General features: G+C 39.5%; 2 protein-coding genes across 3 annotated transcripts in view; both read right to left on the reverse strand.

The window, feature by feature from the left end:
• The window catches only part of LOC127970444 (cilia- and flagella-associated protein 46), a 69183-nt gene extending 67692 nt beyond the window's left edge, over window positions 1-1491 (reverse strand). Inside the window, exons 1-2 of the mRNA XM_052573036.1 lie at window positions 1261-1491; window positions 905-1017 (exon numbers count right to left, since the gene is read on the reverse strand). Coding sequence (XP_052428996.1) covers window positions 905-1017; window positions 1261-1309 — 162 coding nt within the window. The 5' untranslated portion in view covers window positions 1310-1491. The remainder of the gene's footprint in view (window positions 1-904; window positions 1018-1260) is intronic.
• A 1175-nt stretch (window positions 1492-2666) lies between these two features.
• Window positions 2667-23040, reverse strand: part of LOC127969946 (NACHT, LRR and PYD domains-containing protein 12-like) — a 150310-nt gene continuing 129936 nt past the window's right edge. The window contains exons 17-23 of one of the 2 annotated variants that reach the window (XM_052572117.1): window positions 22322-22492; window positions 19456-19626; window positions 17802-17972; window positions 12404-12574; window positions 4908-5078; window positions 3742-3920; window positions 2667-3416 (exon numbers count right to left, since the gene is read on the reverse strand). In XM_052572117.1, the coding sequence (XP_052428077.1) occupies window positions 3415-3416; window positions 3742-3920; window positions 4908-5078; window positions 12404-12574; window positions 17802-17972; window positions 19456-19626; window positions 22322-22492 (1036 nt within the window). In that variant the 3' untranslated portion in view covers window positions 2667-3414. The remainder of the gene's footprint in view (window positions 3417-3741; window positions 3921-4907; window positions 5079-12403; window positions 12575-17801; window positions 17973-19455; window positions 19627-22321; window positions 22493-23040) is intronic. The other variant, XM_052572118.1, reaches the window with a different exon arrangement.

Consider the following 23040-nt stretch of genomic DNA (forward strand, 5'->3'; position numbering starts at 1 on the left):
CAGGAAAGAAGCTTATCCTACGCTACGGTCCTTTCTTGAAATAAAGCCTCATGTGTATCCAGCAAGAACTTTAGATTTCTTCAAACCAGAAACACTGGTTTACTTTCATTATCAATGAAGACTTAAAGGAATAGTTAATCCATGAAAATGTGCTCATCTTCAGACCCTCTGAGATGTAGATGATTTTTGTTTCAGATTTGTCGAAATGTTTTGCACCAGTGTCTCATCAATGAATGCTCTGCAGTGAATGGGTGCCGTCAGAATGAAAGTCCAAAAAGCTGATAAAAACATCACAATAATCCACAGCACTCCAGTACATCAGTTAATGTCACATTAAAATCCAGCCACATATTAGTTTAGAGCTGTCGGACCAGAACACTTTTTCACTGGAGGAAGTGTTATTATGGATTATAAACATCTTAATGCTGGATTTGTTTAATCTTTTGTCTTCTCCAGATGTTAACTGATGGACTGGAGTGCTGTGGATTATTGTGTTGTTTTTATCAGCTGTTTGGACTCTCATTCTGACGGCACCCATTCACTGCAGAGCATCCATTGATGAGACACTGATGCAATACTGCATTTCTACAAACCTGATGAAGAAACAAACTCATCCTGATCTTGGATGCCCTCAGGATGAGCAGATTCTCAGTACACTGTATTTTTACTGACATTCAAGCACGAAAAGGTTTGAGCTCATAACTTACTACAGTAGCTATAATGAACAGCTGCCACTTTACTGAAATTAATGAAACTATCAAGAACTATACAGATGAATAATCCGTGCATGTGTATTGAATAAATATAGAGTGAATCCAGGTAAAAGTTCTGTCTGAAATGAAGCAGAAAGCAGAAAGCGTGTCTGATTAATATCTCAGGATGTGCTGATGGTTTATTGTGGCACCTGTAGAGATTGTTCAGCACACAGCACACAGAGATCAGACAGAGATCTTCCATCAGACGCTGCTGGAGCTGGAGCTCGGATCAGATCATACGCTTTCCTCACAAACACAGCATCTGACAACACAAACACACCTCGATCTGACTTTATTATACAGACTCCTGTTTTAATATCACAAGAAACAGAAATATCACAAGAACATAATTCCTAAAGAAATAATTCACTATAATAACATTATATTTTAGGAATAATGTTAGGTGTTTAAAATCATCCAAACACTGCTAGCGATTTCAATATAAGATAATAAAACTAACACTAACTAACAAAGTAAGATAATAAAATAATAAACACATAATTACCTCTTTTCTCCTGAGCTTTTGATAAATATTGTCGGATGCGAAGATCCATTTCAGAGCAGCAGCTCCGCGGTTAAAGTTGACGTTATAAAGAAATCTATTGATTTGTGTTTATTATTTACTTCTTGTTTATGTTTTGTGTTGCGCTGAGTAACTCGGAGAGTTTGGACGCGTCTCTTAGCAACGGGACGCTGAACAGAAAGCGCGCAGGGTCAAACGCGTTTCCTAAAACAGTCCTGAGTGGTACTCAACGTTTAATATCCCTAATAACATTTATTTACTTTATATTACTATATCTAAATAAAAAAAATATGTACATGGATTAAAAGTAACTACATATTTAAAAAGGTGCAAACATGCTGCTTATTCAACCCGTAATTTCTTCAAAATGTTGAACATTTTAATACGTTTTTAAAATAAATAAAAATACTGCATGTGTGTTTTGTCTCAGTTCATCATACATCTCTAGAAAATAATAATAATAATATAAAATAAAAATAAAAAATTCAAAGCCCCCTACTGTTTTTCCCAAAATATCCTTGAGATAATGTCAAGATAAATATGAACTATATTGGTAAGAATGATGTAGAAGTATTCAATATGAAGCTTACGCTGGTGATGTACCGGAGAGAAAACAGATTTCACAGTAAATTATCTACTTTTCAGCAGTTAGAAAAAAAAGTGATATAAAGCTTGTTGTTTTGTAGAAAGTCAGTTAGCATCAGCTAATAAAATGTTATTTCAAATAGGCTATCATAATTTTGTAATTCATAATTATTGATTATATTATTTTTAATTTTAAGCAAAAACGGTCTGTCCTCTGATTGTCAGTAAATGTGTAAAGTGCTTTGTCAGACTGGGGGGTTGTTTTGTTGTTATTAAAAATCCAATAACATGAAAACTGTTTAGAATTTTCTGAACACATTTAACTTGTGTTTCACATTAAAAAATTACACAGTTCTTGAGGGAAGTGTTTTTTCCCGGCTCTACCCTACATAACCATTTTAAGGCATTATTTTAACTAAATATAATATATAGTCAGATTAAAACTAACTACCAATATATAAAGGTGCAAATCAGCATCTATGCTTATCTTTCCTTTTTTTTCAAATGTTTAATATTTAAAATAATAATAATAATGTTTTTAAATAATAAAATAAATAAAAATGCAACTTGTCTTCCTCAGTTCATCATCCATCTCTGGAAAAAAAAAAATCACAGTCTTAATCTCAAATTTCCCTTGATGTTTGGTATCTTATTAACCGAAGCCTAATGAGATGCAGATATTATAGACAGGGTTTGTCTCATTAAATGAGTTTCAAGACTTCGATTAACTGTGAGATTTACAGAAGTGCATCTGAGGTGAAAGTATATGTGCTGAAAGCTAAAATTAGCTCAGAACATCACTCTTGATTTATCTTTTTTTAATTTTATTTTTATTTGCAATACATGAACTAACAGCAATCTGAATTAATCAATTACAGCAAGCTCTTTTGTTCCCAGCTGGTTGTACATTGGTTTGCAAATTCATGACAATGTTTTACATTAAGCTACCGGTTATAATGAAAACTTTTTTTTCTCCCCAAAGCTATTTTTTAAACATTTGCTGCATGGATAATAAATAAATGTAAAATATCTGCTGTACACATATCAGTCAAAATTGTGTTGAGAGAAAAAAAATCATCTGCAAATCCTTTAAATTTTACGGTATTCAAATTTACTTTGAGTAAAATACAAAGCAGAAAATATAAGCAGCTATAAAATTATTTGTTATAAACAACATATAAACATTTAGAAATAAAAAGTATTTAAAGAGAAATATATCAACATCTCATTCTGCACGAATACAAAAGTTTCCCATGAGATCCGTGTGCAATCACTTGATTTTTCGTTTTCCTTATTACAGTGAAAATGAGTTTTGGTCATACAGATTATTATATAATTTAATTTAAATCTAATGTAACATTCTAATTTTGTCAACAGTCAATAATTAGATAACGAGTGTTAGGAGTCAGTCAGGAAAATGAACATCTCTAAATTCTTGTGTCCCCATCACACAGTCTGTGTTGATTGTGTGTCTGTGACGTCTCTGAAGCGGCTCCTTATTCACCATCAGCTGATCCTGAGGAAACTGAACTGACGTCTAAACACTGAGAGTCCTACAAAAAAACACACAGACAGACACATATGAGTCTGAGACATTACTGCTGTCACATCACATCAGCAGATCCAGCTCAGAAAACACACAGTATATTCATATTACAGACAGAGATTAATAACAGTAAATGATCAACAACTACTATCACTCAGAGACACAGTAAGACATTAAAATATTCATATATTCAAAATCAGTCACATCACAGAATTAAAAAACATTTAAAGTACAGAGATTAAAGTGGAGCTGAATTATTATCTTATATTCTCCAATCACACACACAGGAGTCTGTTACTCAATTTAGAAACTTGAAATAAACAAACACTCACAATAGAGTAATGTCTCCAGTTTATAACGTGGATCCTTCTTCAGATCAGAGAGTAACTTCAAACTAGAATCTCTTAGTTTATTACTCGACAGATTCAGTTCTCTCAGGTGTGAGGGGTTTGATCTCAGAGCTGAAGCCAGAGCAGAACAACCTTCATCTGTGACACCACAATCTCTCAACCTGTAGAGAACAATGACACAGTGTTAATTGTAGTTGAAGTGTGTGTAGTTTGTTATTGACTCTGGTCTCAGAGCAGGAGAGGAGATATAATGACAAGCATTGTCACATACTGCTGCTGACAGAATGAGATTTCTGCATGTTGATGCTCAATGCTGCTGTTTGAAACTGTCATGTGCTTCAGGACTGAACACACACACAGAGCTGAATGTGAGATATTGTTTCATAGTGATATAAGCACAGATCTGTCTGGAGAAACAGTCACTTGCTCCTCTAATAAACACCTACAGGAGGACATCTGCCCAGACGAAATACTGCTCTCCCCAGAACATGATTTACACCGAGGAGGACTTTAAATCGGTCCGTGTCATGATCCGGCCCTGTGTTCAGCTGTGTTTAATTGGGGTTTGAGCTAAACTCTGCAGGACTGTGTCCCTCCAGGACCGAGTTTACCTCTCCCTGATATAAGAGGAACATGAACCTGCACCCTTTATAATTTCTTATGACAAAGAACGTGCATATCACAACCCTTATAAAAATTAAACCATGGTTTTATTTAAACTGCTTAATTTCCTTTTGCATGATTTCTGAATGCTTGAGACTATAAAATAAATTAGAGTCATAATAAAGTTATAGCCACAGGTAAATGTAGAGAGCTACAACTGTAATTTGTTAATAATACAATTTATTCATTTACTTTTTAATTTGATTAAAGTTATATTTTCACCCCTAAAGTAAGTGTTTTTTTCCATCATCATATTTGAGGAAGGGGGGCACAACAATGCAATCCTGCTTAGGACACACATTTGGCCAGCAGCGGCCCTGATCAAATTATCAGAAGCAAAGCCTGTGTGGTAACAGAAATTAATGAAATTAACTTAATCAGAGTCAATTCTGCTGAAATATAGTGTGTTTACTGAACATTGCTAATTTTACATTAAAGGATGTTTTACTAAGGAAAAAGACTTGTGACAATCAGAGAGATCTTACCACAGTTTCTCCAGTTTACAGCGAGGATCCTGTAGTACATCAGAAAGCAGCTTCACTGAATCTCTTAGATTATTCAGAGACAGATACAGTTCTCTCAGGTGTGAGGGGTTTGATCTCAGAGCTGAAGTCAGAGCAGAACAACCTTCATATGTGACACCACAATCCCACAACCTGTAGAGGAAAATGACACACTCTTCACTCTCTCAGATCAGATCAGTTTAGCTGTGAATCAATTATTAATTGACGTCAGACACAAATCATGATCATAAAAAATCTACATATAACATGCAGTATTTAAAGACCCCTGTGTTAGTAATCTTTTAACAGGGCCTGTTTAAATCCGATATTGTTCGTATACTATTCAGTTTTACTGTTAATCAGCACAATAAAGTTTTCATGCACTATATTCCAAGTGTTCTGAAGACATACCATAGCTTAATGTGAGATACAGTTGAATATTAGTCCTTAAATTTAAAATAAACTTTTCTTCACTGCAGAATGATGCTCATTCTGTAAGTGCTTTGTGCCGCAATATTTTTGTTTTGACCTTTCCATCATATGTTTGTCACGGTTCATAGATACATGGTGTCATCTTGTTGTCTGTGTGTAGGTTGCGGGGTGTATCACCTGATTGTTCTGTGTGGGCGTCGCTGCTGATTACTGATCAGCAGCAGCTGCGGCTTATTACATCTTGCCTATATTAACGCCTTATCTTTCGTCTTATGTTTGTCAGATCGTTGTTTGGAGTCCTGGTGTTGTTGTGTCCCTCGTGTAGTTGTTCCTGCTCTGGATTTCTCATCGCTGTTTCCTGTTGCCTGTTAGTTCTTGTGGATTCTTGTTCTGGATTACCTCGTTCATCACTTCAGCCACAATCACTTCACGGACTCCACTCACCACGAACACCAGCACCCATCAAGGTCCCTGTGTTGCCATCTCTCCTGCTGCTAGTTTGTCTTGTCTTCTCCTGCATATATGACTCTTTCTGTGGAAAGCTCTTATTAAAGAGATATTAACTTGCACTTGCATCCAGTCTTTTCCGTGACAGAACGATCTGACCATCATCATGGATGCAGCGAGTTCAGCGGCTTTCACCGAGTTCATCAGCCACAGCATAACTCGTATGTATCAGCAGGAGGAGAGCATCTCTTCCACCGGACGCGCCGTCCAGGCGCTGGTAACACAGGTGTCCGAGCTCTCCCAACAGATGCAACAACTTCACGGTCCCACTGCGCTAGCCCCGCCGACCGTTCCCCACCGCCTTCAGAACAACGGGAGATCTCGGAGCCCCGCCTCCCCGTGCCACAGACTTATTCCGGTGAGCCTGACTTTTGTAGAGCATTCCTCAACAAGTTTTCTCTCCACTTCACGTTACAGCCACGAACGTTTGAGAGGGAGGAGTCCAAAGTGGCATTCGTCCTCACGCTTCTCGCGGGGAAGGCGGCGCTGTGGGGAACGGCGGTCTGGGAGAACCGTGATCCGTGCTGCTCCTCGTTCACGGCACTCGCCGCCGAGATGAGGAGGGTGTTCGACCATGCGGTGGCGGGCAAGGAGGTCGCCCGGAAACTCACCGCACTCAAGCAAGGCAACCGCACGGTCGCTGATTATGCCATCGAGTTACGCACCCTCACGGCGGAGTGCCGGTGGAACGAGGAGACGCAGTGGGACGTTTTCCTGCATGGGCTGGCTGATCGCGTCCACCGTGAGATCTACACCCTGGACTTACCTGAGACTTTTAATGGCCTGGTAGAGCTGGCATTACGTGTCGATTCACGCCTTCGACGAGTGGAGGCTATGGAGGAATCTGGAGAATGACGCTGCGGTCTTCGAGCCAGTCCGGTGGATGTGGTCAGTCCACCGTCTGATCCTGAGCCCATGAAGGTGGGGAGAGCATGGCTTTCCCGGGAGGAGAGGGAACGGCGGAGGTCCCTTGGCCTTTGTCTCTACTGTGGAACATCTTGTCATATCATTAGAAACTGCCCGGTAAAAGACCAGGCCCGATAGTAAACTCGAGGCTACAATCGGGCGGGATCTCTGCTGAGAAGTCCTCACCATCTACCCTCCTTCCGGTAAGACTGAGATGGGCCACCAACGACGTCACCTGCAGTGCACTTCTGGATTCCGGGGCCGAGGGCAATTTCATGGATTATAACTTCGCTCAGCAACATGGCATCTCCACTTCCTCCCTCGAGCACCCAGTGTTGTAGTCGAGTCACCAACTGTCGAGTCCAAGTCGAGTCTCGAGTCTCAGTGTTCGAGTCCGAGTCCAAGTCCGAGTCACCAAAGAAGAGTCCGAGTCGAGTCCAAGTCGAGTCCCCATTACCAGAGTTCGAGTCCGAGTCGAGTCTCGAGTCCCATATTGGATTTTTTTTTTTTTTTTTTTTTTTGAGGAAACAATAGAAACCTGAGTTGGTAGGCATTGAAGTCCAATTTATGAAGAAAAAATCCTGAAATGTTTTCCTTAAAAAACAAAAATGATAATCTGGATGGCATTGGGAGGAGTAAATGATTAGGACATTTTCATTTTTGTGTGAACTAATCCTTTAACACTGTATTACAGAAATACACTCGGTGAAAAAAGAAACAAGCATTTTCAGGACACTGTATTTTAAAGATACTTAAAACATAAAAATCAATACGACATGCCGAGAGAGAGAGAGAGCGTTTTTGTGTGAGTGACCGAGTGATTTAGCCTGAGTATGCGCGCTCATAATGGAAGCAACGCGCTCGTTTTTTCCAGGCGCGTCCGCACAGCATCGAGTTAAAAACATCTAAACTTTTCAGAATGCGCAAGTGTTCTGTCTTTTGACAGAAACTAATCAAACAGCTTCATCCTTTCCCGCAAGTGCCCGAGCGCTTTGGAGAAAAAGTAAAGTGAAAGTAAAGTGAGTGACGTCAGTGAGTGTGTTGTCAAGCAAAGAGAGCGAGCGGTAGCAGTGTCTGTGAGGGAAAATAATAGATCCTGGCCGGTCTTGGGCACGAAACAGGAAGTGTGTATATTTTTTTTATAACATTTTTAGTCACAAACAACGTGATGAATGCTCAAGTACGGTTTTATATATCCTCGAGTCCGAGTCCAAGTACGAGTCATCAGTCCGCGAGTCCAAGTCGAGTCACGAGTCCAGATAATGGAGTGTCGAGTCGGACTCGAGTCCAAAGAATAGTGACTCGAGTCGGACTCGAGTCCGAGTCCAGGACTCGAGTACTCCATCACTGCGAGCACCCCATCTCCGTCAGCGCACTCAATGGACAGTTACTACCTGCTCTCTCACACATCATGGATTCCATCACGCTCACCACCTCTGGTAACCACTCCGAAGAGACTCAGTTCCTTCTCATGGACTCACCTCACGCTCACATCGTCCTGGGTCATCCCTGGCTCAGGAAACACAATCCCCGCATTAACTGGATTCTGGGTACTGTCACTGAGTGGAGCACCAATTGTCATAAGTCTTGTCTTTTGTCTGCTTGTCCCACGGTGTCTGTTTCTGTTTTGCAGGATGAGACTGTGGATCTCTCTAACGTGCCCATGGAGTATCTCGACCTGAAAGAGGTGTTCAGTAAGTCCCGGGCTGCTTCTCTCCATCCACATCGTCCCTATGATTGTGCTATAGACCTAGTGCCAGGTAAGTCTCCGCCTAAGGGCAAATTATACTCTTTGTCTGTTCCCGAGAGGGAGGCCATGGAGAAATACATTTCTGATTCTCTGGCAGCCAAGATCATTCGCCCTTCCTCTTCTCCAGCGGGGGCGGGGTTCTTTTTTGTGGGGAAGAAGGATGGTTCCTTGCGACCTTGTATTGAATACCGGGGGCTGAACAACATCACGGTTAAGAATACCTATCCTTTGCCGTTGATGTCTTCGGCTTTCGAGAGGTTGCAAGGAGCATCCGTCTTCACTAAATTGGACTTGAGTAATGCTTATCATTTGGTCCGCATCAGGGAGGGAGATGAGTGGAACACCAATTTTAACACCCCGAGAGGGCACTTTGAATACTTGGTTATGCCCTTCGGGCTTTCCAGTCTTCCAGGCACTCGTTAATGATGTGTTGAAAGACATTGTTGATCAGTTCATATATGTCTACCTGGATGACATATTGATATTTTCTTAGTCTCTCCAGGAACATGTTCAACACGTCAGACGAGTGCTTCAGCGGCTGTTAGAGAATGGTCTTTTTGTCAAGGCGGAGAAATGCAAATTTCATACACAATCTGTTTCCTTCCTAGGGTACATCGTCTCGTCTGAGGGAATTCGCATGGATCCTGACAAGGTTAAGGCTGTGGTGGATTGGCCAAGTCCAGATTCCCGTAAGGCCCTACAGCAGTTTCTGGGGTTCGCCAATTTCTACCGGCGTTTTATTCGCAACTTCAGCCGACTAGCCGCACCTCTGACTGCCTTGACCTCCCCCAGAATGGCCTTCAGGTGGTCAGACGCAGCCGAAGCTGCATTTGCTAAACTAAAGAGTCACTTCGTTTCGGCTCCCATTCTGATTGCCCCTGATTCCTCTCGTCAGTTCGTGGTGGAGGTCGATGCGTCAGAGGTGGGGGTAGGAGCAGTTCTTTCCCAGCGGTTTTCCTCAGATAATAAGATGCACCCTTGCATGTTTTACTCTCACCGTTTATCTCCCGCAGAAAGTAATTATGTTATTGGTAACAGAGAGTTGTTGCCGGTCAAATTAGCGTTAGAGGAGTGGCGTCACTGGTTAGAGGGTTCGGGGTTGCCCTTTATCGTTTGGACTGACCACAAGAACTTAGAGTATATTCGATCAGCTAAAAGGCTCAATTCCAGGCAGGCTCGGTGGGCACTTTTTTTCGTTCGTTTTGATTTTACGCTATCGTACCGCCCGGGCTCCAAAAACATCAAGCCCGATGCCCTTTCTCGTATTTTTGTTCCGTCCGAACGTCGTCCACTCCCGAGTGTATTTTTCCTGAGACATTAGTGGTCTCCACTCTGACATGGGAGGTCGAGTCGAAGGTCCTAGCGGCCTAAGAAGGGGTAACGCCTCCGCCCGCATGCCCACCAAACTGTTTATTTGTGCCGGATGAGTTAAAGTCCTGCGTCATTAAGTGGGGTCATTGCTCTAACATAGCTTGCCATCCAGGGGTTAATTGAACCAGATGCCTGGTCAAGCAACGGTTATGGTGGCCAGGTATGGCTCGCGACATCCGCGATTTTGTTTTGGCTTGCTCGGTTTGTGCCACTGGTAAGACTTCCAACCGTCCTCCGGATGGGTAACTCCAGCCGCTGTCTGTCCCTTCAAGACCCTGGTCCCACATCGCGCTAGATTTTGTCACCGCCCTCCCACCCTCCCAAGGGAATACGGTTGTTTTGACCGTTGTGGACCGGTTCTCAAAGGCGACCCATTTCATACCCTTGGCCAAATTACCTTCTGCCAAGGAGACAGCGGTCGCTGTCATTGACCACATCTTCCGGATACATGGCCTCCCGGTGGATGTGGTTTCTGACAGGTGGGCCCCAGTTTGTGTCCAAATTCTGGCAGGAGTTTTGTAAGTTGCTGGGGCAACGGTTAGTCTTTCCTCTGGTTTCCATCCCCAGACCAATGGTCAGACCGAGAGAGCCAACCAGGATTTAGAACGTATGTTGCGATGTTTGGCATCCAAGAATCCTTCTTCCTGGAGTCAACAACTCTCTATGATTGAGTAGCACATAACTTGTTACCAGTGTCTTCTACGGGCCTCTCCCCATTTGAATCTAGCTTAGGTTACCAGCCACCTTTTTTTCCCAGTCTAGAATCCGAAGTTGCGGTCCCCTCTGCCCACGCCTTTGTCCAGAGGTGCCGCCACACCTGGAACAGAGCCCGTGAGACTCTCTTGCAGGTGAGGGCGCGCATCAAGGCTAAGAACGATCGCCACCGGTCAAAGCCACCGGGTCAAAAAGTATGGCTTTCTACTAAGAATATTCCGCTCCGTTGCTAATAAACTTGCTCCCAAATTCATTGGCCCGTTTACTGTCACCAAAATCATTAGTCCGGTGGCAGTCCGCCTCAAATTGCCTCCAGCGTACAGGAGGATTCATCCCGCCTTTCATGTTTCCAAAATTAAACCAGTTTTCCCTTCACTGCTTAATCCGCCTGTCCCGGTTCCTCCACCACCGCGACTCGTAGACAGGGAACCAACCTATTCGGTTAACCGTAATCTGGACTCGAGGCGGAGGGGACGTGGATTCCAGTACTTGGTGGACTGGGAGGGTTACGGTCCGGATGAGAGAAGTTGGGTACCTGCCCGGGACATTCTGGATCACTCCCTTATCGATGATTACAATCGACAGGTAAGGGGTGGTGGTAACGCCGAGAGGCTTTCCTAGGAGGAGGGGTACTGTCACGGTTCATAGATACATGGTGTCATCTTGTTGTCTGTGTGTAGGTTGCGGGGTGTATCACCTGATTGTTCTGTGTGGGCGTCGCTGCTGATTACTGATCAGCAGCAGCTGCGGCTTATTACATCTTGCCTATATTAACGCCTTATCTTTCGTCTTATGTTTGTCAGATCGTTGTTTGGAGTCCTGGTGTTGTTGTGTCCCTCGTGTAGTTGTTCCTGCTCTGGATTTCTCATCGCTGTTTCCTGTTGCCTGTTAGTTCCTGTTGATACTCGTTCTGGATTACCTCGTTCATCACTTCAGCCACAATCACTTCACGGACTCCACTCACCACGAACACCAGCGCCCATCAAGGTCCCTGTGTTGCCATCTCTCCTGCTGCTAGTTTGTCTTGTCTTCTCCTGCATCTATGACTCTTTCTGTGGAAAGCTCTCATTAAAGAGATATTAACTTGCACTTGCATCCAGTCTTCTCCGTGACAATGTTGTTCTCTATACGTATAATGCACTATACATTTAAAAGAAATGTCTTTTCATTTTTTAGTATATGTTTATATATAAATATATTGTTTTTCATGAATGTATTTTATGAATAATGTTTTATCACTATATATTTAGATTTATAAAATTATTGTGCACTGATTTTTTATTTTTTATTAACATTGGCTTCTGAGTTATCCACTTAACCAGTTTATAATACTTTTTTCTATATAATTAATTAGTCTGTATTTAGTTGATTGTGAAAGAGTGATTATCAGTTCAACACACAGAGAAATACAAATTCTACATGGATTTAAGAGGAATTAAACCTGCACTGGTATGAAATCAGGATCTGTATCAGACAGATTGGAGCATCTCTAGTTCAATGTGCAGTGAATGAAGTTGACAGAAATGCAAACAGACAGTTTCTGTTTGTGAGAACTGGAAACCGTTCTGTGTTATTAAGATTACATTTTGTTTATCTTCCGTTGGATTTTTCATTTGATGGTATTCATGTAATTGTTTCTGTAACAAATGCAGATATCCTCTACTGTACATATCAACTACAGTGAACATCAGAACCAATGACTTTTGCAATGCTGTCAATTTTAATACTAAAAAGCTAAGGCTGAACCCTTCACATTCACTTTAAATGTGCTTCACGTGAGAGTCATATATGATCTTACCACAGTTTCTTCAGTTTACAGCGAGTATCCTGTAGTACATCAGAAAGCAGCTTCACTGAATCTCTTAGTTTATTCCTCGACAGATCCAGTTCTCTCAGGTGTGAGGGGTTTGATCTCAGAGCTGAAGTCAGAGCAGCACAACCTTCATCTGTGACACCACAATCTCTCAACCTGTAGAGAACAATGACACAGTGTTAATTGTAGTTGAAGTGTGTGTAGTTTGTTATTGACTCTGGTCTCAGAGCAGGAGAGGAGATATAATGACAAGCATTGTCACATACTGCTGCTGACAGAATGAGATTTCTGCATGTTGATGCTCAATGCTGCTGTTTGAAACTGTCATGTGCTTCAGGACTGAACAGAGACACAGAACTGAATGTGAGATATTGTTTCATAGTGATATAAGCACAGATCTGTCTGGAGAAACAGTCACGTGCTCCTCTAATAAACACCTACAGGAGGACATCTGCCCAGACGAAATACTGCTCTCCCCGGAACTTGATTTCAACCGAGGAGGACTTTAAATCGGTCCGTGTCATGATCCGGCCCTGTGTTCAGCTGTGTTTAATTGGGGTTGGAGCTAAACTCTGCAGGACTGTAGGACTGTGAATTATAACTTTCATTCAGTCATTGATCACTGTAATACTGAGTTAAAACTAAACACATTCAGACTCTTGTCTGTTCAACTCTAAACCTCTGAGATATTCATCCTGCAGTAAGTCACAGAGACTCTGGATTACTGTTTTACATGTTATCTGAAAGTTCATTATTGATCAAACTATCATAAGCAAAGCATGTGATGTAATGGAAATAAATTGTCACGGTTGGTAAACCGTGATCTCTGGGTTTTGCACTTTGTGGGTGAAGTCTGTGTGTTAAGCGTCAGCACTGATTAGTTAGTGGGCGTCTCCGTTAATTGTCATCAGCAACAGCTGTCACTCATTACTCATCCCTATATAATGGCTTGTCTAGTGTCTTGTGTTCGTGAGAGCGTTGTTTACTGTTTGTAACCCGTGCCTTGCTTTCTTGTGTGTTTCTGCGTTGGATGTCCGTGTCTTCCCCGGAACCCCGTCCACTCTTTCGCAAACCACCATCAAACAACACAACTTACCTTCGGCTCGCTTCCCCGCAGTTCCTGTGCCACCCTCTCCTGCTGCCGGGGGACGGGCGGCGCAGGCGGTGTGGTGGGTTGAACAGTTGAACAGACAAGAGTCTGAATGTGTTTAGTTTTAACTCAGTATTACAGTGATCAATGACTGAATGAAAGTTATAATCACTTCAGTGTTCAGCATTATCATTGATGAAAGACCCTCAATACCTGTAAAACCACAAACAGTATTTTTATTTTATATATTTATTTGCTGCTCTATCAGCAGGTTCATGTTCCTCTTATATCAGGGAGAGGTAAACTCGGTCCTGGAGGGACACAGTCCTGCAGAGTTTAGCTCCAACCCCAATTAAACACAGCTGAACACAGGGCCGGATCATGACACGGACCGATTTAAAGTCCTCCTCGGTGTAAATCATGTTCTGGGGAGAGCAGTATTTCGTCTGGGCAAATGTCCTGCTGTAGTTGTTTATTAGAGGAGCAAGTGACTGTTTCTCCAGACAGATCTGTGCTTATATCACTATCAAACAATATCTCACATTCAGCTCACCTCCGCCTTCTGATTTCTTCACTCCTCTCCACCATCTTGGACAGTACCTTCCTCCCAACGTTATTTGTGTTCCAGTTTTTTATTGTCTTCATATTCTCATTAAACATTGTTTACCTCGCACTTGCTTCCAGCTCCTCCTTCACCCAGTTGTCACATGAATAAAATTAACTTAATCAGAGTAAATTCTGATGAAATATAGTGTGTTTACCGAACATTGCTGATTTTATTCTTAAAACTGATATTAAAGGGTGTTTTACTGAGGACCAGTGTTGGGCAGTAACACAATTACTTTGGACAGTAACTAATACTGTAACGCATTACTAAATAAATAAATAAAATTAAATAAATTAACTCTGTTACCATTACCATATGATGCGTTGTCCGCTACTTTTTTAAATTAATTAATTTTGGCTGAAGTGTAGCCTACAGCCTTACCTGTTTACATCAGCGATGCATTGTAGGATTGCTGGATGCCAACCTCTGTAAACACGAAGACGCACTGTGGGCGTGTTTCTGTTTATTCAAGTATGTGCGGCAGCAGTAATGGGAGTCAAGGCAAGAGCAAGACAAGTTTCTCAAAGTGGAAATGTGCTCATTATTTCACTTTAGTTGAGCATAAAGACAAAAACCTTTTAGTCAAATGTAAGCTGTGTCTTTCTGGTTCGAGGGTCCTATGTACTGCAATAAACAGCAACTCCAACCTGTCGAAGCACCACCAGAAAGTACATGCCTCGACGAAGCTAGAAGCTAACCCAGTGTCGGTGGACACAATCTAAGTGAGTCAAGCCCCTCCAGCCAAACAACAGTGACTAGATTTTAACCAGACTGTTATCCAGGGACAGATCAACAAAGCTATTGCACGTTATGTAGTTGAAAACATGCAGCCCGAGTCTGTCTCTACTGTGGAGTCGCCGGTGTTGTGCCCAATTTCGGTAATAATTCGGCAAGGGGTCGAAATTAGGCACAACACCGGCTTTCAGGCAGCTCGTTAGCATGATAACATGTTCAGGCAGCACACAGCAAATTGGACGAAAAAACTTTTTCCAACTACTTGGATAAAGAATATTCAAAAATGAAAAGGAAACTGAAGACAACATTTGGGGGGCTAGACTATATCACGACCACTGCAGACATTTGGTCTGTCCACAACAAAAGCTTTCTAGGCATGACAGCCCACTGGATAAACACAGCTACTCTTCAATGCCAGAAAGCTGCGTTTGTCTGTAAAAGGATCAAAGATAGACATACGTATGATGTCATCGCTGCTGAGATCGATCACATTCATTCATTATATGGACTGTCAGCGAAAGTTACAGCTACGGTTACTGATAACAGCTCTAAATTTGTAAAAGCCTTCCAAATGTATCTGCCCGAATCGCTCTCTGACGATGATGATGAAGAGGGTGAAGAGGTTACATTCACAAATGTTGCAGATGTGCTTGACAACTCCACAGAGGAGGGGATTGTTTTACCTCCTCACCTGAGGTGTGCCTCTCACACACTTAACTTAATTTCATGCTCTGATGTGGACAAGCTTTCAAATCCTGTGACTAAAGGAATTAACAGAAGTGCTGTCGCCAAGTTAGTTGGCAAAAAACTTCTTGTGCCATGCTCCACATGGTGGAATTCATTTTACGATGCTGTGGCAAGAATAGTTGAAATACCCATGACTGACTTGAGTACCATCTCTAATTGTTTAGAGCTAAAATGTATTGGTGAGAGGGAGTTTCAGTTTCTGAGGGAATACTGTGCCATCATGAAGCCTCTCACAGTTGTTCTGGTTATCTTGCAAGGAGAAGAAAACTCTTACTATGGCACCCTCCTGCCCACAATAGAAGTTTTGATGTCGAAGCTACTGAAGATAAAAGACGGCCTGATTTTTGTAACTGGCCTACCTGATGCCATAGTACAGATAAGAACATTCATCAATATTCAAAATAAGTTTATAGATGTAAGCATTAATATTTTTAGCTGAGCAAGCACCAATATAGCCTAAGAAATGGAAATAATATAAAGTGCACAACATAATTTATGATTCTATTCACACACACACACACACACACTGTACTGCACTTAGCCACTGGATGAAAAATAAACCATAATAATAACATTATTCCTTTTGTGCAAAATAAAGTTTTAGTTTAGTCCAATAAGTTGCATATATTTTAAGTCTCTTAATGTGTGTGTTTTTGTGATGTTCACATTTTTTATAACTCAAAAATCACATAGTGGTGTACAGCTTTCATATAATGTACATAGAGGGAATATTTCAATCATTCTAATATCTGTGTCACTGTGTATTGTTTTTTTTTTTTCAGGCAATCCAAAAACGATTTGCAACCGTCTTGGAAAGCCACCATGTAATACTGGCAGCTGTCACACTTCCTATGTTCAAACTGAGATGGTTGAGAGCCCAGTGGAAGAAAGAGATGGTCAAAGGAATGTCACAAGCTCATCCCTCGCCCTGGCCCTGTTCAGCAAGCGGTCAAGATGCCTGTGTCTCCGACAACACCAGATTCAAGCTCCTATAATGTGCAGGACTTTTTCTGTTTTGCGGAGGCTGATGATGCCTTCAGCACAGTGGAAACTGAAATAATGACCTACTTGAGAACAGCTGAAACAGGGATGGAGATTCTTAAACAATTTCCCACAATAAAGGATATTTCTCTGAAGAAAAATGCAGCTACTCCATCCAGTGCACCCTTTGAGAGACTTTTCAGCCTGGGAAGTCTGGTACTGTCTCCAAAGAGGAACAAGCTGTCTGACCAAAGGTTTGAGAGACTTCTTCTCATGCGGTACATCCACTGGTTTGAAGGGTAAAACTCAACTTAAACATTCATTCAGGTCCTTGCTAGTAAACACCTTTTGTTGTTTCAAATAAATAAGCACACATTTGTTATTAAAAATATTTGTTTGTTAAATATAATGGTTAGTTTAGTAGCCATAGTGATATTTCTGTTATATCTTAGAACACTAATGTTATGCATTATAAAATGCATTATGTTGTATTGCTAGGAAAAATGCTGTTTTTTGTTTGTTTGTTTTTAAATTTTTAAGGACATATACAACAGCAGATTTAGCACTTTGAATACACACAACTTACTTTACATAAGTTGGTGACATGCAACTCAATTTGTGATTAGGTTGGAAATTGCTCATAGATTTCATTTTTAAACAGCATTTATATTTTTATTTTATTTTTTATGCACATAATTTATGGTTGTCAATAATAGCAGTTTTTTGGTGCGGAGTTTCTCTAAATTGATTATGAACAATTCAGATTGCTTTTATTTCAAATAGTTTTGTGTTATGTTGTAGCCTACATTGCTGATAGTTTTCATACTTAAGCTTTTATGATGCTGAAGCCACTTTAGTTTTTTATTCTGAATATATTATTCAGCTTATTTTATTTATTTCAGAAATCCTTGTGATATATATTCAGTTTCTGCTGGCTTGACTTAAATAAAATATTGTTTAAAAATGACTTTCTGTTTAAGTCAGTTTTGTGTTTTTATAGACCATAACTAATAAAAGGGCATTAATGGGAACATTAAAGAATGCTTTTTAAAAAAGTAAATAAAAAGTTACTTTTAACAGTAATGCATTACTTTTTGGTGTAAGTAATCAACAAAGTAATTGAGTTACTTTTTTAATGAAGTAACTGTAACTAGTTACTATTTCTTAGTAACTAGCACAACACTGCTGAGGACAAAGACATGTGACTATCAGAGAGATCTTACCTCAGTTTCTCCAGTTTACAGCGAGGATCCTGTAGTACATCAGAAAGCAGCTTCACTGAATCTCTTAGTTTATTCCCAGACAGATACAGTTCTCTCAGGTGTGAGGGGTTTGATCTCAGAGCTGAAGTCAGAGCAGAACAACCTTCATCTGTGACACCACAATCACTCAACCTGTAGAGAACAATGACACACTCTTCACTCTCTCAGATCAGATCAGTTTAGATGTGAAACCATTATTAATTGACGTCAGATACAAGACATGATCATAAAACATCTACATATAACATGCAGTATTTAAAGACCCCTGTGTTAGAAATCTTTTAACAGGGCCTGTCCAAATCCGATATTGTTCATATATTCTGTGTTACTGTTAATCTGCATAATAAAGTTTTCATGCACTATATTCCAAGTGTTCTGAAGACATACCATAGCTTAATGTGAGATACAGTTTAATATTAGTCCTTACATTTCAAATAAACTTTTCTTCACTGCAGAATGATGCTCATTCTGTAAGTGCTTTGTGCCGCAATGTATTTGTTTTGACCTTTCCATCATATGTTGTTCTCTATACGTATAATAAAAGTGTAGCACTAAATGTTGCACGTTGCTTTTTGTGTTATAAAATACATTCATGCAAAACAATATATTTATATATAAACATATAATAAAAATTGAAAGACATTTCTTTTAAAAGTATAGTGATACATTTAAAAGAAATGTCTTTCAGTTTTTATTATATGCAACATTTAGTGCTACACTTTTATTTGTTCCCCACTAAATAATGTTTTATCACAATATATTTAGATTTATAAAATTATTGTGCACTGATTTTTTTCTTCTTTTTTTTATTAACATTGGCTTATGAATTATCCACTTAACCTGTTTATAATACTTTTTTTCTATATAATTAATTAGTCTGTATTTAGTTGATTGTGAAAGAGTGATTATCAGTTCAACACACAGAGAAATACAAATTCTACATCGATTTAAAAGAATAAAAACTGCACAGGTATCAGATCAGGATCTGTATCAGATAATACTGAACCCCGGTGTCAGAATCAGTGTTGGAGACAAAAAAGACAGATTGGAGCATCTCTAGTTCATTGTGCAGTGAATGAAGTTGACAGAAATGTCAACCCGATCTCACGGCAATTCGTACGACCACACTTGTACAATTTCATACGATTTTTGCCAAATCCTACGTATTTTAAGAGTTGCACAATTCGTATGAATTTGTACGAATGACCTACACCTAACCCCTCCCCTAAACCTAACCGTTATACAAATCGTATGAAATCGTACGAGTGAGGTCGTACAAATTCGTAGGAATAAGCCACCTCGTAAAATACATACGAATTGGTCATGAGATAGCGTTGGAAATGCATACAGACAGTTTCTGTTTGTGAGAACTTGAAACCGTTCTGTGTTATTAAGATTACATTTTGTTTATCTTCAGTTTGATTTTTCACTTGATGGTATTCATGTAATTGTTTCTGTAACAAATGCAGATATCCTCTACTGTACATATAAACTACAGTGAACATCAGAACCAATGACTTTTGCAATGCTGTTTATTTTAATACTAAAAAGCTGAGGCTGAACATTTCATATTAACTTTAAATGTGCTTCACGTGAGAGTCATACATGATCTTACCACAGTTTCTCCAGTTTACAGCGAGGATCCTGTAGTACATCAGAAAGCAGCTTCACTGAATCTCTTAGTTTATTCTCAGACAGATCCAGTTCTCTCAGGTGTGAGGGGTTTGATCTCAGAGCTGAAGTCAGAGCAGCACAATCTTCATCTGTGACACCACAATCTCTCAACCTGTAGAGAACAATGACACAGTGTTAATTGTAGTTGAAGTGTGTGTAGTTTGTTATTGACTCTGGTCTCAGAGCAGGAGAGGAGATATAATGACAAGCATTGTCACATACTGCTGCTGACAGAATGAGATTTCTGCATGTTGATGCTCAATGCTGCTGTTTGAAACTGTCATGTGCTTCAGGACTGAACAGAGACACAGAACTGAATGTGAGATATTGTTTCATAGTGATATAAGCACAGATCTGTCTGGAGAAACAGTCACTTGCTCCTCTAATAAACACCTACAGGAGGACATCTGCCCAGACGAAATACTGCTCTCCCCGGAACACGATTTCAACCGAGGAGGACTTTAAATCGGTCCGTGTCATGATCCGGCCCTGTGTTCAGCTGTGTTTAATTGGGGTTGGAGCTAAACTCTGCAGGACTGTGTCTCTCCAGGACCGAGTTTACCTCTCCCTGATATAAGAGGAACATGAACCTGCTGATAGAGCAGCAAGAATATATATAAAATAAAAAATACTGCTTGTGGTTTTACAGGTCTTGAGGGTCTTTTATCAATGATAATGCTGAACACTGAAGTGATTATAACTTTCATTCAGTCATTGATCACTGTAATACTGAGTTAAAACTAAACACATTCAGACTCTTGTCTGTTCAACTCTAAACCTCTGAGATATTCATCCTGCAGTAAGTCACAGAGACTCTGGATTACTGTTTTACATGTTATCTGAAAGTTCATTATTGATCAAACTATCATAAGCAAAGCATGTGATGTACTGGAAATGAATAAAATTAACTTAGAGTAAATTCTGATGAAATATAGTGTGTTTACCGAACATTTTGATTTTGATTTTATTCTTAAAACTGATATTAAAGGGTGTTTTACTGAGGACCAGTGTTGGGCAGTAACACAATTACTTTGGACAGTAACTAATACTGTAACGCATTACTTTTTAAATAAATTAACTCCGTTACCATTACCACATGATGCGTTGTCCGCTACTTTTTTAAATTAATTAATTTTGGCTGAAGTGTAGCCTACAGCCTTACCTGTTTACATCAGCGATGCATTGTAGGATTGCTGGATGCCAACCTCTGTAAACACGAAGACGCACTGTGGGCGTGTTTCTGTTTATTCAAGTATGTGCGGCAGCAGTAATGGGAGTCAAGGCAAGAGCAAGACAAGTTTCTCAAAGTGGAAATGTGCTCATTATTTCACTTTAGTTGAGCATAAAGACAAAAACCTTTTAGTCAAATGTAGTGGTGGGCATAGATGATTTTTTTAATCTAGATTAATCTCACTGTAATCTTGGAATTAATCTAGATTAATCTAGATTAAAATGGCTCATTTGAATTCTGCCGAAGGCATTCAGAATATGTGTTTTACCAAAATAAAATAATGACTAAAAGTAACGTCAAGTCTTTGAGAACGGGTTTCTTAAGAAAGGTGGTGCATAAAACCAGGGGCTCATCTCCTGTTTCCAAAATATGGCGTTATTTTATAGCGTTATTTCCCTGTCAAATGTCGAGAGCGCATTATTGAAGTGCGAAAGTACATTAATATAATGCGCGAGCGCGAATCTCTCTGCTCGCGCGCTCTCAGATACACGTTGTTAATCTATTTTATATAGTCAGTTGTTCATTCTACAGTAGCCTATTGAATAATGCAATCATTTAAATTAGTTAAGTTGTTTATTTGATTCACTTAGGCACTATATTTTTATTATTAAATATATCTATCTTATCTCTTATTAAAATAATGCTTATGTGTCTGACTGTACACCTTAACTGTAATAAACAAATCGCTAACACTTTAAAATAAGGTTCATTAGTTAACTATATTAATTAACATTAACTAATAATGAACAGCACTTATACAGAGCTATTAGAGCTATTTTTTATGCACATAATTTATGGTTGTCAATAATAGCAGTTTTTTGGTGCGGAGTTTCTCTAAATTGATTATGAACAATTCAGATTGCTTTTATTTCAAATAGTTTTGTGTTATGTTGTAGCCTACATTGCTGATAGTTTTCATACTTAAGCTTTTATGATGCAGAAGCCACTTTAGTTTTTTATTCTGAATATATTATTCAGCTTATTTTATTTATTTCAGAAATCCTTGTGATATATATTCAGTTTCTGCTGGCTTGACTTAAATAAAATATTGTTTAAAAATTACTTTCTGTTTAAGTCAGTTTTGTGTTTGTGTAGACCATAAACCCCTCCAGCCAAACAACAGTGACTAGATTTTAACCAGACTGTTATCCAGGGACAGATCAACAAAGCTATTGCACGTTATGTAGTTGAAAACATGCAGCCCGAGTTTGTCTCTACTGTGGAGTCGCCGGTGTTGTGCCCAATTTCGGTAATAATTCTGCTGGCCTGACTTAAATAAAATATTGTTACTTACATTATTATTATATATTATTACTTTCTGTTTAAGTCAGTTTTGTGTTTGTATAGACCATAACACATAAAAGGGCATTAATGGGAACATTAAAGAATGCTCTTTAAAAAAGTAAGTAAAAAGTTACTTTTAACAGTAATGCATTACTTTTTAAGTAAGTAATCAACAAAGTAATTGAGTTACTTTTTTAATGAAGTAACTAGTAACTGTAACTAGTTACTATTTCTTAGTAACTAGCACAACACTGCTGAGGACAAAGACATGTGACTATCAGAGAGATCTTACCACAGTTTCTCCAGTTTACAGCGAGGATCCTGTAGTACATCAGAAAGCAGCTTCACTGAATCTCTTAGTTTATTCTCAGACAGATTCAGATCTCTCAGGTGTGAGGGGTTTGATCTCAGAGCTGAAGCCAGAGCAGAACAACCTTCATATGTGACACCACACTTACTCAACCTGTAGAGAACAATGACACTCTCTTCACTCTCTCAGATCAGATCAGTTTAGCTGTGAATCAATTATTAATTGACGTCAGATACAAGACATGATCATAAAACATCCACATCTAACATGCAGTATTTAAAGACCCCTGTGTTAGTAATCTTTTAACAGGGCCTGTTTAAATCCGATATTGTTTGTATACTATTCTGTGTTACTGTTAATCTGCACAATAAAGTTTTCATGCACTATATTCCAAGTGTTCTGAAGACATACCATAGCTTAATGTGAGATACAGTTGAATATAAGTCCTTTTTACATTTAAAAGAAATGTCTTTTTATTTTTTATTATATGTTTATATATAAATATATTGTTTTTCATGAATGTATTTTATAAAACAAAAAACAACGTGCAACATTTAGTGCTACACTTTTATTTGTTTTCCACTAAATAATGTTTTATCACTATATATTTAGATTTACTAAATTATTGTGCACTGATTTAAAAAAAAAATTTTTTTATTAACATTGGCTTCGGAATGATCCACTTAACCTGTTTATAATAC

Source organism: Carassius gibelio, chromosome B13 (genome assembly GCF_023724105.1).
Source record: "Carassius gibelio isolate Cgi1373 ecotype wild population from Czech Republic chromosome B13, carGib1.2-hapl.c, whole genome shotgun sequence".
Taxonomy (NCBI): Eukaryota; Metazoa; Chordata; class Actinopteri; order Cypriniformes; family Cyprinidae; genus Carassius; species Carassius gibelio.